Source organism: Anguilla anguilla, chromosome 11 (genome assembly GCF_013347855.1).
Source record: "Anguilla anguilla isolate fAngAng1 chromosome 11, fAngAng1.pri, whole genome shotgun sequence".
NCBI classification, from domain to species: domain Eukaryota; kingdom Metazoa; phylum Chordata; class Actinopteri; order Anguilliformes; family Anguillidae; genus Anguilla; species Anguilla anguilla.
In genome coordinates, this window is record NC_049211.1 from 21,230,511 (window position 1) to 21,247,462 (window position 16,952).

Genomic DNA, 16,952 nt, shown 5'->3' on the forward strand with positions numbered 1-16,952 from the left:
CTTTGCTTTCTGAGCACAGAATGCTCACCTCTACAGTATGCCAGAGACAGAGTGCCATCTCCGTAGTCATGGATGAAAAAATACAACTGGAACTACTGGAATTACCCTGTAACCATATGCAAATTAGTATTGAGGTAGCATCCATCCTGTACCCCAAACCCTATTAAGTAGGCTACATTGAAAGTTACTGATGTTAGTTTTGTTGATAAATATGCACAATATTACCAGAAATATTGCTTCATATTCATCATATCAGCCTCAACATGAGATCTGGACATTATACAGTAAAAATGTTTAGACAATTTTTACCACTGAGGTAATCTATCCCTTTTGAAACAAGGGGGCTGAATACTTTTGTAATTCACATTTTATGGTTCTGTAAATATTTTTTTAAATACATTAATTTGAAGAACTTTCATTCAACTGTGATGGAAACTGAATACATCATAAATATAATAATAATAATAATAATAATAATAATAATAATAATAATAATAATAATAATAATAAATGCACTTTGAAATCTTTTTTTGGCATAGCAAAATGTAAACTCAGAGGGGGTGAATACTTCCGCAATACACTGAACCCACTAAACACCCACCCCACCTCACCCCCCACCCACCTCCAAAAATAGAGAAAATAAATGAAATAAAATAATGAGAGATTATGATTATGATTGGGCAAATTGGAAAAATACGGCAAGCTTGAGTCTGGACCAAAGTAACGAATACATGACAATCTGTTCAAATGCAGAGGGACCATTTCAGCCAAAAACAGCTGATCTCAGGACAATCCCAGAACACCAATACCTTCAATGACTGCAACTGAGGGGGGAATGTTTAAAAGATGGGTAATTCTGTTCTTTGTCATTTTAAAAGGCCCAATGACATTTCCTAGTTATGGTAAGGGATTTTTATACACACTGCAATGTGAAACAAAAATTCCACAGGGCAAAAGGACTACACTGTATATGTTCTTCTAAAAGCAATAGAATAGAAGAATGAGTATCTGTAAACATACAGCATAAGGACAACTATTCATGACAGACAGTATGGGAAAATTATTTTTCAATTGAGAAAATGTCACTTTGATGTTTTGGTAAGTAGTTAAGACTCCAATGCTATTGTAAATCTTAACGTCAACAAATAAAAAATATTTTAATGAGATGTCTATACTGATGCACAAAAAAATCTAATGAAATGATGGGAATAAGAGCTCAAGAAAGGACTCTGGGCCTGTATCAATAAGCGTTTCACAGTATAATGCCAAATGACCACCCCAAGGTGCTGTCACCCCGTTGGCTGAGCAGGCTGCTGGACAGGCAGCTGGCACGACTTTCACTGCTCTCATACAGTAAGGCACGGTAAAACTGAAAGACCATGAAATATGTGCTCCTAACAGACAGAGACTGAAGCACCCTGGGAGGTATCCACTTCCCATGAGTCTTCACGTGACATGGAATCGGGCAATTTTATAACAATGCTTCTACAATGTAAAAACAAACCATTTTAACAGAGTTTTTGTCTTGTAATTAAGACTTAAAATCTTATTTCTTCCTCTCAAGTAGAAAATATTAGCTTGTTTAAAGGTTACTGTTTGAATGACAAGTGAAACTTTATGCCCCGACTGGCAAATCTTGAAATGAGTCAAACTGTGTCACCTCATTGGCAATATTTTTGTTTTAAGCCATATTCTGACAAGATCAGTCTTACCCAAGGACGCCTTGTAACGGGAATTACAGTATTACCTATTACTCCTGTGATTTTAATCTCCTGTCAGAATCTGCCATGTTGGTCATTTTTACCTGGCTGCAAAGAAGAAATTCCCGGACTGAATAACCTACTGTTTTTTGGAGGTAGGTAACCAAGGTCCTCTGGTAATACCAGTCCCGTGTGAATAGATATCGCAGTAATTTTAAAATGTTATTTACTTTTGACGCACTTTTCTCCATGAGGCATAACAATGGACCCATAGCAGAGACTCTTCCAGCCTTCTTTTTTTGGCTCCAAGTTCTACACACTTCCAACAACCAATCATACAATATCTCACCTACTCCTGATCCTATATACGATCATTCTGTACAAAGGGTGGACACGGTTCCAGGACCAGTGCGTGGTGACAATTTACTAATTAATCAAGCTCTTTAAAGGCTATTAAGCTATTAAGTCTTTACCGCCAAATATACATTTCCCCTGATGGTTTCACAAAAGGACCCTTGGTGCACCTAAAGTTTTCTTCAGTTCTATCCATTCAGCAAAATGGCTTAGCCATGAGAGAGTTGGCAGTTCTGATGAGCTGGAAGAACTGCCAACAGTGTTGGAAGCACTGACACAGAGACAGGCTGGTCAGCAAAATGGCGGTCACTTCCCATACAGTATTCACAGTATACAGCCATAACACCAAAGACATGCGAGTAGAGGCATACCCGCAATGTACACTGCAGGCAATGCCTGAAACCGGACACCATTAAACAATGAGAAATATTTCACACAAACAAATTAATCATCAGAGAACAATGGTGCAGATGTACTGTACTGTAAAGCCTTTTAATAACCCCTCAGTAGAACCAGCCAAAGCTGTCAATGTAGGCTACAGAGAGAGGCATGAAAGGAAGACTAGAAGAGAGAAGATGGAATGCATGCAGGAGAAGAGCAGACACAACTGGTGTAATTAGTCACCAGACAATGCTCCTATATGGAGGATAAGTCCAAGAAGCTATAGCTCTTATAACTGTCACAACAGTAATTATTATGGATTATATAAGAACATTAGTGCGGTTACGGGACTCGTAAAACATTCCATGACATTGCACAAGACATTTCCTATTTAACGGGGCCACAGCATGTCTCTTCTCCCTGTCAGAGAGCTGTGTGGCCAGCAGCCAGGCATGGGTCAACATACTCCAGCTGGAAACTGCAACGTCTCCAAAACCAGGCTTGCTCATTCACTCGCCCCCCTACCCCCCTCTCTCGTTCTCAGTCTCGCTCTCTCTCTCTCTCACACACACACACACACACACACACACAAACATAAGGCCTAAGGACCTCATTACCAACAAGATAAACAAGGAATCAAGCACTGATGGCCAATGATCAGGTTAGTTCCAGCTAAACAGTACTTGCTCTTTTCTCCGCATTAATGGCGAAATCAAATGCAAAATCTCAGCACCACTAACGGCATGCAGCTCATAAAACAAGCCACAACACTTTTATTTATGGTGGTAATCACCTCATCAAACTACGACTTGCTGCAAACCAGAGTTCCTCTATTGGCTGCAATGATTCATCGAATCACTGAAATAGAATGGAATTCACCGGTTTCACAGCTTCCCGTAATAGGCTAAAGATCGTCGGTTATTTATGAACAGATTAAGCTTTCAGGCCATCTTTAAAAAGTCTGTACAACCATCTTCGACTTTCTTTTTTAAACAGAAGGCAATAAATACAAGGCAGATTGATAGAATCGATTTTACCAAGAAGATATAACTTCATAATAATGGAAAAGAAGAGAAATAGACTATGGCATTTTGACCCACAAAGGGAACTGTGACCCTAACATAATAGACCTTTTCCCCGAAGGACAGTGCAAAAAATACAGTTATATCAGAATGTTCGCTATCTTAAAAAAAAAAAAAAAACAACTGTGAGCTTATTATAACATGTGCCAAAAGTATTCAGCCAAGCCCTCCGGCCCAACTACTCTTTTTTTAGTAGGACACGTCATTGTAAGTCTGCCAGAACCTGTCAAGAATAGCCAAATTATTTTGTTTTTCCAGCTTAATTCTCAGCGTATACTTTCCTACATGCTGATGTTTCTTTAGAACAAGGGTCAAATCCCAAAATGTCTCCTGTGTCTTTGTTTGTATTTACCTTGAATGCATGTCAAGGTGGGGTTTCTTCACGAAACTATTTTTGCGAGACCATACAGAAGCTTTTAGACATGGTTTCTTTAAACTACTTGCGAAATTCACAAGAACTTCAGACTGCAAATTCCACCTTCCATGTGCTGATTTGCAATTTACACCAATTGCCTCAATTAAATTTGCAATGATGATTAGGTTCACTAGAAGTTTAGGAACAATAGGAACATGGATTATCCTAATTTTGCTTCATGAATCAAACCCAAGATCTCATGCCCAAACCCAAATCTCATGCTTTCTTTCATTTTGTATTTTGGGAAAAATTTGTAATTATTAAAGCTGATGTTAATTTAAATATGACCGGTTTTTATTCTTCCTTTAACTGAAATATGCAAAATTAGTGCCCGGACACATTTAAGTGCACTTCTGACACCACATCAAATAAGCTATTTGTATTTATCAAGTCATATCTTCAAGCGAACAATCATAGAATTCTTATCTACAGTACAATTATTATCTTACTCATTTTTAGTACCGAGTTCTAACGATCTGAGTTACAAGCCAAGAGTGACACCTTCACTCTTGTGCTGACTCTTCATATCTGTGTTATGCTGCAATACACAGTACCAGAGGCAATGAAGATATCCAGCTACTCCATGCATAATGTGAGTTCCCCAAAGTACATTAGAGTATAACTGGTTCTCTTGGACAGTTTCACGTGTGCATGTTTTACATATACAAAGAAAATAAAGAATCTCACATTTTATGTTTCAGTTACAATTTGAGGTCTTTACATTTATGATCAAATCACTGAATGTGGCCATCATAACTGAGTTTCTTTAAAGTATACAGTGTAGCTATAATACTTTTGCATTTTACACCAAAAAAAAAAACAAACAAAAAACAAACTGTCTCAGTAGTTTCAAAAGAAGTAAAAACAGGGATTTCCCGTTGATGTCTTGAGAATTATATTGCACACATTTAGGCTTTTTTTTTTTCTTTGCTCATTCCAAAAAAAGGGGGGGGGTCAACGGCAGCGGGTGAGTGAGCCGTGTGCTGCTCGAATTTGTACACCGTGTATCCAGAGTCTGTTCTTCCACACGGGTACACTCTCACGTAGCCTCCTGACTCTGACACACACTGTCACATTCAATCCTTTTATTTTTATTCCCTTTTGTTTCATTACGTAATTGGATGTGTGGTTTTGTGTTGACATCGCTTTCGTTTTACACACAGGGAAACATTCATAAATGCTGCATGGCAAGCCTAAGGCAAGAGGCCTACGGAAGAAGATAAATGGCAGACTTCTATAGATAGACAGATATACCCTATGCTATATAAAACATACAAAAAATGTTTCTATAGCATGGACCTCGCTGATGATTGGAGACACATGCACAGCTGACAGGAAGGAGCTTTCACTTTTTCAGCTTGTGTGCGTATGGGGGGGGGGGGGTACTCTTCTGTGCGAATGAGTTCCAGATTAAGGAGCAGGACTAGGAGGGGGGTTCTGTGACCTTTACCATGCTGGACATCCCTCAGATGTTGATGGGGGGTGGGGGTTGCTCCTAAGGGTGGGGGGGTGGGGGGGTCGCTCCGGGACCTACAGAGAGAGATGCTTTCGGTTGTCCGCACGTTTCATCATCAGTCTTTTTATAGAGACTGATCTACGAAGACAGAAAGGCAGCCTTCACAACCTGAGTCACAATAAAGAGAATTTCAATGGATTTACAATCCGCTTCGGTAATTTGGACTCCAATCCGCAGTGTGCCTGTCGGTGCTCTTCCATTCTGTAACAAAATCACCAACTATAAAGAAAGATACAGAAGCACATACACTCCTTTGTACACATGAAGGCACAAGAAGGTGTGGTGACTGCATTAACTTTCTTAGGTGCGACATGTCTGGACTTGTTCACTGGCCACATAACCTTTAAATCAGGACAGCAACTGAAATGAAAGGCCCCCAGTACGAGATTTCTTCGGACCTCAAAGGTTAACGCCTCAAATTGTAAGCATTTCTATTGACATGTACTCAATCCTATCTACTAGGTTGAGTCATATTTTATGATTGCCAATGTCATAAATATTAATATGTGTCAAACAGGAATACAGGCTTGAACTTGCAGTACTACATTTGTACTGCACTGCAAAGCATTCCAAAAGTTTTCAAAAATCAAGAAATAAGTCTGTATCGACGGCGCTCCTGTATTTCAAACTTCATTTTCATGCCTTCTATAATGCAAGATTCAACTTACATTTGAAAAAGGCTTGCCAATGTGTCTAAATATGACATATATATAAAAAGGGTTTGTAATCTGTTTACCTTATTTGAGAGGGCCATTGCTTTAATTTGCAAGTTACTGCACCAACAACAGTGGGTAACTTTTTCCAAGGTCAGCATCAGTCAGTCAAATCTTTCATGACTGGTCCTATTGTGCAAGCTGTTGAGAAGTGTCTTAATGAATGAGGTCTGCTGGAAGCAAAAAGCAAAGCTGAAACATAATGAATACCTTTATTACTGACCAGCTTAGCATATCCACATACTGAGGGCAATACGTGTGCACACATTTTATAGATACATTTATGCAGAGGGACATTTTTACTGAAGCTATTTCAGCAAATTATTTTGCTCAAGGACAGTACAATGGACCCTCCATGAATAAAACTGAACACTCAGGCTTGCAAACCCAGCTCCTTAACCACACCACTAGTGCTAGCAAAAAGCTCATTTTCAACAGAATAAGGGGAAAAAATTACAGACAAGCTCCTAGCATATTAATTAATATGGTTACATATCCCAGCATACCAGAGAGCCACAAGTAGCAGACACCATGTGGGTGCAGGATAAGGAAGACGAAGAAGGATCATAAAATGTCAACTATAAAATTGCGCACCTTTAACAAAACATAAGACAAGTGGGTGTGGCCGCTTTTATTTGTACAACCTACATACTGTAGGCTTTTTTTCCCCAAATATTTGATCCCAGCACCACAGAGTCCCATAATGATTTGCCTATCTGTGAAAGGTTTTTGCATGAATTACTAAACCTATAGCATGTGCCTTTCATTTCATCCCACAAGGGCTGGTAAACACATTCTTTAGTTAGGATCACACAGGTAACAGTATTCAGGGCTTTTGGGCTTGTCATTGACACTTACATGTGAAAATGACTTTGGTACACCTGCCCAGAAGCCTTTACATGCCTCTTCTTTGACTGCACCGCTGGAAGAAGGCTAGAACTGAACTGAACAAGTACTTTTTCACCACCCACAGTCTGAGTAGACGCGCATGTCAAACTGAACGGACCTATTAAAATGTCAGCGCAGATCAAAATTACTAGAGGTATTCTCCTCCCCCCCCCACCCACCCACATATTACTCGGTCATAAATAGGTAGATACATGTTTACACCACATACTCACAAACAAGGCCAATGAATAAATGCAACATTCACCACATTCCCATGGGCTGTCCATAAAGGAATATTATAAGCTCCACTTTGAGGCAAAGTAGACATAAAGGTTCTTGGTGTACCTATTTTACCTTTCACTGTCATTTTAGGAAACAGGACCAGCATTACCATGTAAATACATAGAATATATCTGTCAAAACATCCACAAAATAACCTGGAATCTTACAAATGAAGGCCAGCCTGTTTCAGTGTGAAAGGTGAATGACTACGGTGATCACATAAAAAAGGAAAGGCATAACAGAAATGCTAAATAAAGCACTGAGTCAGTACACAACTGGACCAAACCTACAAGAGCAACCACCAGTTACAATTCCAATGTTTTTCCAGTGGTTCCCACTTCCAGTTTGAGGTCCTGTACATTGGGGTTCACCCCACTATGTAGAGCCTCTTCCAGGGCTGAAAAATGATTGCTCACCGACTGGTAAAACTTAAATAAAACTGATGAACATCACATTGTCCTCATCATTCCACACAGTAGTTATCACAGGAAGTCATTTCAAATCGTGTTTGCTTGGAGGTGATAATAGCATGGACTAGGAGTGTTCACCGCCTTCCATATGTAAAAGTACTGTCAAAGCTCAGAACTGTAAACATGTTCGGTCATGCTTGTTCCCCAAGCACATCATTCTTCATACATCACTGACTATATGATGGCCCAATAATTTACTCCTAAGAAAAATTCATACACTACATGTCCAAAAGTATATGAACACCTAACATCCAACATATAATCCAAAATTATGGGCATTAATATGGACTTGGTCTACCCGTTGCTGCTATAACAGCCTCCACTCTTCTGGGAAGGCTTTTTACTAGATGTTGGAGCATTGCTGCTGGGATTTGCTTCCATTCAGCCAGAAGAGCATTAGTGAGGTTGGGCACTGATTGGACGATTAGGCTTGGCTCACAGTTGGCTTTCCAATTCATCCTCAAGGTGTTGGATGGGGTTGAGGTCAGGGCTCTGCGCAAGCCAGTCAAGTTCTTCCACACCAATCTTGACAAAACCATTTCTCTATGGACCTCGCTGTGTGCCCGGGGGCACTGTCATGCTGAAACAGGAAAGGGCCTTCCACAAACTGTTGCCACAACGTTGGAAGCACAGAATCATTTAGAGTGTGACTGCATTAATATTTGACTTCACTGGAATGAAGGGAACTAGACCAAACCATGAAAAACAGCCCCAGACCACATACATTTGGTCATATAGTGTATTACATCACTTCCATCCATAAATCAACCAATCATATTACGTGGTGTCCAGTGCCCTTTGCTGGTGAATTGCTACACTGTCTCACAAGATTATCATAAGATAACCAAGGGCCACAGTCTTATCTTGTCCCCTTGCATGTTCTCCCCAGCACTGAGTATTGATGGTTTCTCACAAACAAACAAAGATATAAAACAGTCAATCACTTTATTTTCAGAAGATTGATGTCATTACCTTAACTCAATCATCTCTTTGCAGCTGTGACCAAGCAGTGATCTTTGATCGTGCTTCTGTGTTTGTGAGTGTGTGTGAGTGCGCGTGTAAGCTTGCGTGGGCGTGCGCACATGTGCATGTGTGTGTGTGCGTGTCCGTGTGTGTGTGTATGTGTGTGGACTGGACCAAATTAACCAATCACTATCCAGAACCACATCCCACATATCACCGTGACACAATAACCAAGAAGAGAATTTAAAGCCATGCCCTCCAGTCTTCTCAATGTGCTGTAAGAAAGCAGGCCTTGTACAGGAAACCTTCCATTTCGGTTTCACCTCTTTAGCACCAAAGCAGTCATCTCAGAATTATCAAATCATAAAAGTAAGAGGTCAAGTCACAAGGCTGGGTTGGTAGCAACAAACTTTCTGCTGCTCAGAGCAAGACAGGTACTGTAGTACTATAGAAAGTCTTTTCTTGCTGTGGGTAATGACGTTGTGGGTCGGGGGTCAGTGCTTAATGACCACAGCACAAGGCCTCAGTAGTGCGCTATTATCATCTTTATCATATCGCTTGGGCAAAAGTGTATAGGTTACTTCATTTTAAACATCAAATTACAAATCTGTGCTGAAGTGATACCCAACAGACCAACATTCAGCAAGTTCAGGCTGAGTCATGCACATTGCCCGTTTTGTTTTCTGTTAATATTCCTTCAACTGAGATTATGTCATCAAACTTTGAACAGTTTGACAATACATCAAAGCTAGAGGGGGTATAGGTTTACATTATACTGCAACATCCTGTGCAATGTTTATTTTGAGACAATTCAAAATAATCTGACAAATCAAAGGTTAAATTACTTATTGCACTTAATATGATGTTTAAACACACCTGTTGAACAATGAATTAATGTGGAGTGAATTGGCTTTCATGCCCATAAACATACTAAAAGGACATATTTTTGCATATGAGGGAATGGGCTGAGTTAAAAAGGAACTTTTGTAAAAACACATCAGCATAGGTCCTTCCCAGCTTCCTTTGTCATATGGAGAAGGGACTCAGAGACTGTGGAATGATTCAATTATAGCATGATGTTTGTTGTCCATCATTTACTAATCATGTGACTGCACAAACATCCTAGCTTCCTCTTTGCACCGCTACAGCACAGCAACAACAAGCAACCGTGACAGCACGGCCAGCTCGGACAGGAGCTGTGGCAGGTCATACCTGTTTCGTGGGACGGGGATGTGCGAAGAGGTGTGTGGGTATTGCTCCTCAGGTGAGATATCAGAGCCAAGCAACAGCAGGTCCCTCTTTGACTCCTCCCCACGTCTCCCCAGACCTCTGCCCTCCATGTGTGTTTGGTCATCTAGCTTTCTCCCATTGACAATCAGCCGATATGTGGGACTGCCTCTTTTCTGGATGCTGCCACTGGGCCCTGTGTCCCTCTCCTCCACTGAGCTGTCACAGCATGTCTGCAAAAAAAACATAGTCAGTGCTCACAATGCAACTGGAACACAGATTCGACATTCAAACTCAATATTATTTAATGTATCTTAAGATAATGTGGCCAATCTGCAACTCTTCAAATTCGGCTTTATAGGGAATAGACATGCAAATGCGTTTTTGAATCACTATTGTAAGATGGCGGGAACCGATTATAGACATTACAGTAACAAAGCATCCAGTTAAAGTAGGGTTAAAATGGGGGTGTGTCGCGCTCAGCAGCGTACTGTATCAAGCACTGCAACCGGGGCCGAATTATGGAGGATTTTTAGTAGCTACGAAGGTGGTGCGTGCATGTCCGTCGTTTCATCTGTTTTAACCTAAACTAATCGCAACCAGTTTATGCTAATAAAATCAATTCTCAAGCAACAGTAAATTATCTCAACTATGATTTGGGAGCAAATTATGGCTAAAATTAGCGTTTTGTTTTGGACGAAGAGTAAAGATTTCCTTGCATTGAGGATTTCTTCAGACACCCCTTATCTCTACACACTCGCACTGTCACAAAACACCACCCAAACCACCCTTACTGTCATAAAATACATTTATGAATTATTTTAGCGTCATTTAAAGTGGGTAGCCCATATCTGTGTTAAATAAATACAACAGACCACGACACAATCATTTTGAGACGTTATTATTATTTTTCAGAAGTCGGGGCTAATTACCTCTGGATAAGAGACTAGACGTATTCTGAACAGGAGTGGGAATATATTAGTTTGATGACCCAGCCCCTTTTCCTTTTAAACTTTGAACGTGCACACAGTCGCCATCTTAATAAATACAAGTTCGATGTACTGTGCACAACTGACGCGAAAAACTTAGCCAGAAAAGTAAAGACTGAACCTGACATAACGACACAAGTTATATAGCCAAAGATACAATATAAGACTGCAATTTCGCGTTAAATAAAACTACGACTACGAGGGAGAAAACAGGCACCTACTTTAGTGACTATTTGACTAGGTTGCAACTGTAACCGTTAGCAGTATATGCGGTATATTAAAAAGTGCTCGTTGTCCAGTTAGAATAAAAAAACAAAATATTAATGTTGGTTGTAGCCTACATGCAAATACCAGTGAACTGTAATTTAAGATCCAGCATGCGCGGTACACTTCGCACGTCACCAATCAGTGAAAAGGGTTACTTACTTTCTTTGAATCGATGTGCTTTTCTTTCCTTGGTGTTGTCAATGCAATTCCGTTCTGAGCGAAATCTTCATTGGGATATTCTTTCGATGTCCCATTGTCCAACATTAGTGTATATAGAAAGCTTCCCGAGGAAGGATCATTCTTGCATGACAATATTACCCCACAGTCCACTGCTCCAACAGTCTTGACATAGTTCTTGGTGTTCCCTGTTGAATGGTTATTACCGGCATTACTCGGAGCAGTACTGACCCTTATCCCAGCCGGAGACTTCTCGAGAAGACGTTTGGAATTCATAATCGGGCAGGACAAGAGGGACTAAAGAAAGGTAGCAGGCTTTCTATAAAGTTTTATGCTGCTGAACTTCCTAGAATTAAAATACATTTAATTAGATGATCTTTACTTTAACTACTTAGTTGTGGCAGTACTACCAAGATGATTTTCTACCACCCTAAAAACCTAAAAGCCGCCCGGTCGGGGGAAAAATATTGTTTTGCTTTTTCTCCTCTAAAAGATCGCCACGCCCCCTCCCCCACCCAACGCGTGCAACCAGGCGAGATTCAGTGAGTCCCGCCTTCCATTCAGTTCTATTGGTTATTCGCATATATAAACATTCCGTGCTGGCATGCAGCCACGATGAAGTAGTCGATGATTGGACGGTTCACTTCATTTTTTTCAGCAAACACTGGAGGTGTGTCAATTGCGTTTCGCCGGCCGGTGTAGGGGAAAGAAAAGCAGAAGTAGCCTACCCTACGTGCAACTAACTGTAGTGTTCGAAATAATTTGAGTCGGTTTAAACAAAGTAGAAGCACATATGTATGCATACATACACATGCACACACACACACACACACACACACACACACACACACATATATATATATGGTGCAGTTCTTTCTTTAGCATGTATTCCTACTAAAGGCTTTTGGGTAAGGGAAGCATAGGCCAACCAATGCGCACCGAATCAGTTCCCTCACGCCCCTTAAATGTTCAAACGAATCTAGGCTACTGCAATACACTAAATAAGTCTTGGCTATACATGCTGATGGCAACGCTTGATATCATGCTTTAGTTTTATATCCGTCGATATTTTAGACATTTGAATTTGTACTGAGTTAAAAACTACATCGAACGTGTATTTTCCCTCGTCGAGCAGCTCCGCCCTCTCTAGGCATGAACCAGGAACAGAAGGCGACAGAAGCGAAGCTAAACCGCCATGCTATTACATAATAGCTTATCAACTGAAAGAGAAGGAAAGATTGTTTATAAAATTGACTATTAAAGTTACGGGTTACTATCACAAGCTGTTGACTGCGAGTGCAGCTTAGCTGCGCAGCTAATAAACTACAATTGGTTTTAAAACTACGATAACATTCAAATACAGTTGACATCTTGATCTAGGAATAATTTGGTTCAAGATGTAGCCAGGATACCGCAACCAAAGACATGCCAAATGCTTGAATCAGGAAGTCATTGTCATTCGCGGTGAAAATTCCACTATGGGAGGAGTAAACAGAGTTTAGAAGATCTGAACTAAATATAATACATCGTTTCATAGCTTATACTGTTTTTAATGTAGGTTATGATTACATCACCTGACACAAACACACACGCTGAGTTAATGAGTTGGCCTACCCAGCTATATGGTGTTGGTTCATAATAATTGAACATCTTACTCGTTTTGCTGTTCCACCAGAGTTTTTCTGCAGGTGGAGTTTTTGACATGACGACTATTTGAATTTCTTTTAACAATATACAGTTCAATATCTGTGTTAATGTAGGCAACCCTTTCTGAACTTCAAATGGATGTATGGTTATTATGTCCAAAAGTATCAGCCGACAGTTCCATGCAAAAGTGATTTGTTACGGAATAAGACATCCAATAGTAAAACCTTTTGTCCTTGAGGTGTTATCTGGGAGTATGTATTCTACCCTGTATTCGTACACACATTCAGTTCAAGTCATTCAATAATGGGTGTTTGCCATTCAGTAAAGGTGTCATATAGCTTATAATACATTTCAGTTTGTTAACAGAGCTTATATAGGCCTAGTTTATACATGAGTTAATCTGTTTTTGTTTTGTTTTTTTCTGAGGTGCTACTTTATTATAAAAGTAAAAAATGACTTCAAAAAATTTCGGAATAATAATTCTTATAAAAAGCATTGCAATCTATTGCAGATTAGCACAGTTAAAAACTGATATATTTTAGTTTACAGTCAACTGTGATATCCTTTACAGCAATTATATAATATGCAGGAGCTGCCATACTAACTTTATACAGTTGCACTTAAAGAAACAGTTCTAAATACAGAAACAAACAGCTGCAAGGTAAGTGCTCTGATACACAGTAATACAATAACTCATGATATCCATTAGAAAATTGTCATTCTGAACACAATGAATTGAATAAATTATAGATCTCCATTGGTTCTCATAACAGTAAGGACATTTAAAAAAACAAACTTCACAATATATCAGAAAAGTTTGATAAACACAAAGATGCAGCTAGTATATATTTGGTTTGTTTTTGACATATATCTCCATTCTAGATAAATCATCTGATGAGGAATAATAAGCACATCTTGTCTTGAGCCCAGGATACCTCCTGGTGCGGTTTTCTTTGCCCCTTTTCCAAAGATATTGTTTGTCTTAAGAAGTGTCATGTGGAGACAGTATATGAACGATAGAGTGCTTCAGTGCTTCTCAGGTTCAGAACAGCTTACATCCAGCCTGTGTTAGCCAGTGGCCAGTGCTGCTGTGGCTGATGTTGGGGGTTGCAGGCCAAACCTTCAGTTTCCCCAAAATGGCTACATCAAAGACTCTATCAGCAGCTGCTGTACAAAGCATCCCTGTGTTTCACCAGATGAGTCTTGGGTTGGGGAGGAGCAGGAGAGGCCATGAGGACTGTAACTGCCTCCCCAAGCAGCATGTCTCAACGATACAGTTTAATCGCAGCTGGGGAGGGGGTTTCTCTCTTTTTCCTGCTCCTCCTGCCTTCAGCCTAGTGCTGCAGTCTAAGATCACATCATGATCATAAATGATGGGATGGCTTTTACCGGTTTTGTGCCATATATCCTGGTATATCTGAGTCCCGTCAGAACTATTCTATTCCCTGTTGTTGAGCAGGCTTATCCTGAGATGAAATGACATTATTATGTATAAAAAACAAATGAGTTATTTTTATTTTAAAAAACCCAACTACAATAAATAAAAAGGTCTCAAATACCAATACATTTTTTATATCCATGAATACTCAAGCAGGGTAATTGCAACAACAAAGTAAAATATCTATGCATGGCAGTGATTTGGACTTTTTCATATGCATTTTCTTGTTCTGTTAAAAAAGACAGTGCTTACATTAAAATAGAGTGCATTTGTAACCATAAATAAAGTGACACAGGGTCAATTTTAACACATATATCTGACTTTCTCACAAAAAAACATTTTAAGGAGGCATACTATAACTGAGTCGCATTAATTATTCAGCATTTTAGTATATTTTATTACTTTCCCTGAGCTTCATTTTATCATCTTGATCAGACATAGTTATTCTTCTAATACTAACATCTTCTGAGTTCTATACCGTGGTTCTTGCGCTACATGGGAAAGCGACTGTTTACAATAGACTGAGCGCTGAGAGCCACCAGAAAAAGAGCCTCTACTCATTCTCACTAGCAATTTTGTGCTCATTACTCTGTTTTCCTTGGATCACTTCCTCCATCAATACTCAAACTCGGAGACTGTGGCTCAGAAGGCTGGAATGGAGTCCTGGCATCGAGATAACCGTACAAGAAAGGCTCTGCAAGACAAACAGCCTTTACTACACTTCTCACAATGCAGCCTCAGCCCTGAAGCGTACCCATACCCTGGTGCAAGAGCAATAAAACTAAATGTTAATTACACCCAAAAGCAATGACATATTAACTGTCTCCATTAAGGAATGGCCTTTTTAAAATATTCACCTTTTTTAACAGCAAAAGGCAGAGTGTATATCCTGATTCCAGATGGCAGGAGCCATAGCCCCCTCTTCAGTGGAAAATCGCCTTCAGGCGATGTTATGTGTGTGTTGTGCTGATCATTTTGCCCCTGTGCTAAAGAGCCAGGAGTGGGTGGAGACAGGTTGCCATGCAAGACGTGTGTGGTGAAAGGAATGTTTTTTTTTCCTTCAGAACTTTTCACTGTTTTGGGTTAGGTTTTTGTAGAGCGAAGAGTGAGGGTGTGTTTGCAGAACTGGGTTTCAACAGTCGAGTACATTTGTTCCAGGCCACTACACCAGACCAGGTCTATGCTCAGTCATCAAGAAGTACAGTATGGTAAAATCAAAGATATTTTTTTACAGTACTCATTGCAGATGCAAAGAAAACCTGTTTGATATTGATAGAGGAGACATCTGTTCAAATAATATTATCATAAACAATGGAACTGTATATAACTGTACATTGCCGAAGCATGAAATCTGCATTCATACTACTTTGATAATTAATTTTGCAGTCCTCCATGTACCACTGTCTATAATTTAATACCCTGTATTAAGAATTACTTTGGGGGACTCAAAACCGGTTTGGATTCATTGCACAGGACTAACTTGTGCAGTGGACTGCTCATCTAGCATTGAAGGCTTGCTAGAATCACTGACTCTGGAGAAGAATGCCTATCCAGTATACTAAACTTTTTTAAGGGGACACCTTAACGTATTATAAAAAATAAACATTTTCACAAATGGAACCGAACAGATGAATGCTGGGAGTTTTAGGCATCTGTCCAGCCTGTTTTCAGCAGAAGCTGGCAGGTCACTACAGCCCAGTGACGTACATCTCCATGCCGTCGTTGAAGGTGAAGATGGTGGTGGTGCTAGAGCTGGCCACCCCATTTTTCACATCACTGATGCTCTCGTAGAAGTTCTCACTGGGGAGAGCCTTTATGGGTAAGTGCTGCTGCTGCTCCTGCTGCTGCTGCTGCTGCTGCTGCTGCTGCTGTTGCTGTCTCTTCTTGGGTTTCAGTGTTGCATTTGGAGGCCCATCACGTTTCCAGTTGGCGTCGATAGTTTCATATGCCGGGTCGGACTCTTCTGACCCCCTTGGGAAGGTTTTGTCCCCAATGGACTCGTAGCAGGGATCCTCCATGGGGGGTCCTCCTCCCATCCCTGCCCACAGCTGGGGCTGCAGCCTGTCACACCCCGCCACACCCTCCTCATCTCCCACGCTGGTGTCCTGAGCGGCCAGCGGAGACGTAGGGGGGCGCTTTTTCTTGATAGGCTTGCAGACTTTGGAGTACATCTCTGAGATCTGTGAAACAAAAAAAGAGAAAAAGACAGGATCATTGTAACTCAGGGAAACCCAAATGAATTGCGCCAGGGGACAAACATCAAGGAGCAGCTTTCAGTTGCAAATGCTTTAATGTCTTTAAAATTGAGGGTGAACAGAAAATGAAAAAGGAAAAAAGGCATACATATTCAGCAAACAGTTTGACAGAAGAAGACTATTAAAATGTCCTGTTTCTACCTTAATGTGTCCACTCTGATCTTGCCATTAACATTTCTAATAACAGA

The 16,952-nt window shown here is 40.2% G+C and overlaps 2 protein-coding genes across 3 annotated transcripts in view; both read right to left on the bottom strand.

The window, feature by feature from the left end:
* si:rp71-79p20.2 (zinc finger protein 704) overlaps positions 1 to 11,918 on the bottom strand; it is a 42,838-nt gene extending 30,920 nt beyond the window's left edge. Inside the window, exons 1-2 of one of the 2 annotated variants that reach the window (XM_035381344.1) lie at positions 11,407 to 11,918; positions 9,977 to 10,224 (exon numbers count right to left, since the gene is read on the bottom strand). In XM_035381344.1, coding sequence (XP_035237235.1) covers positions 9,977 to 10,224; positions 11,407 to 11,700 — 542 coding nt within the window. In that variant the 5' untranslated portion in view covers positions 11,701 to 11,918. The remainder of the gene's footprint in view (positions 1 to 9,976; positions 10,225 to 11,406) is intronic. The other variant, XM_035381345.1, reaches the window with a different exon arrangement.
* A 1,577-nt stretch (positions 11,919 to 13,495) lies between these two features.
* LOC118208251 (histone lysine acetyltransferase CREBBP-like) overlaps positions 13,496 to 16,952 on the bottom strand; it is a 43,622-nt gene continuing 40,165 nt past the window's right edge. The window contains exon 7 of the mRNA XM_035382741.1: positions 13,496 to 16,689. Within this exon, the coding sequence (XP_035238632.1) occupies positions 16,198 to 16,689 (492 nt within the window). The 3' untranslated portion in view covers positions 13,496 to 16,197. The remainder of the gene's footprint in view (positions 16,690 to 16,952) is intronic.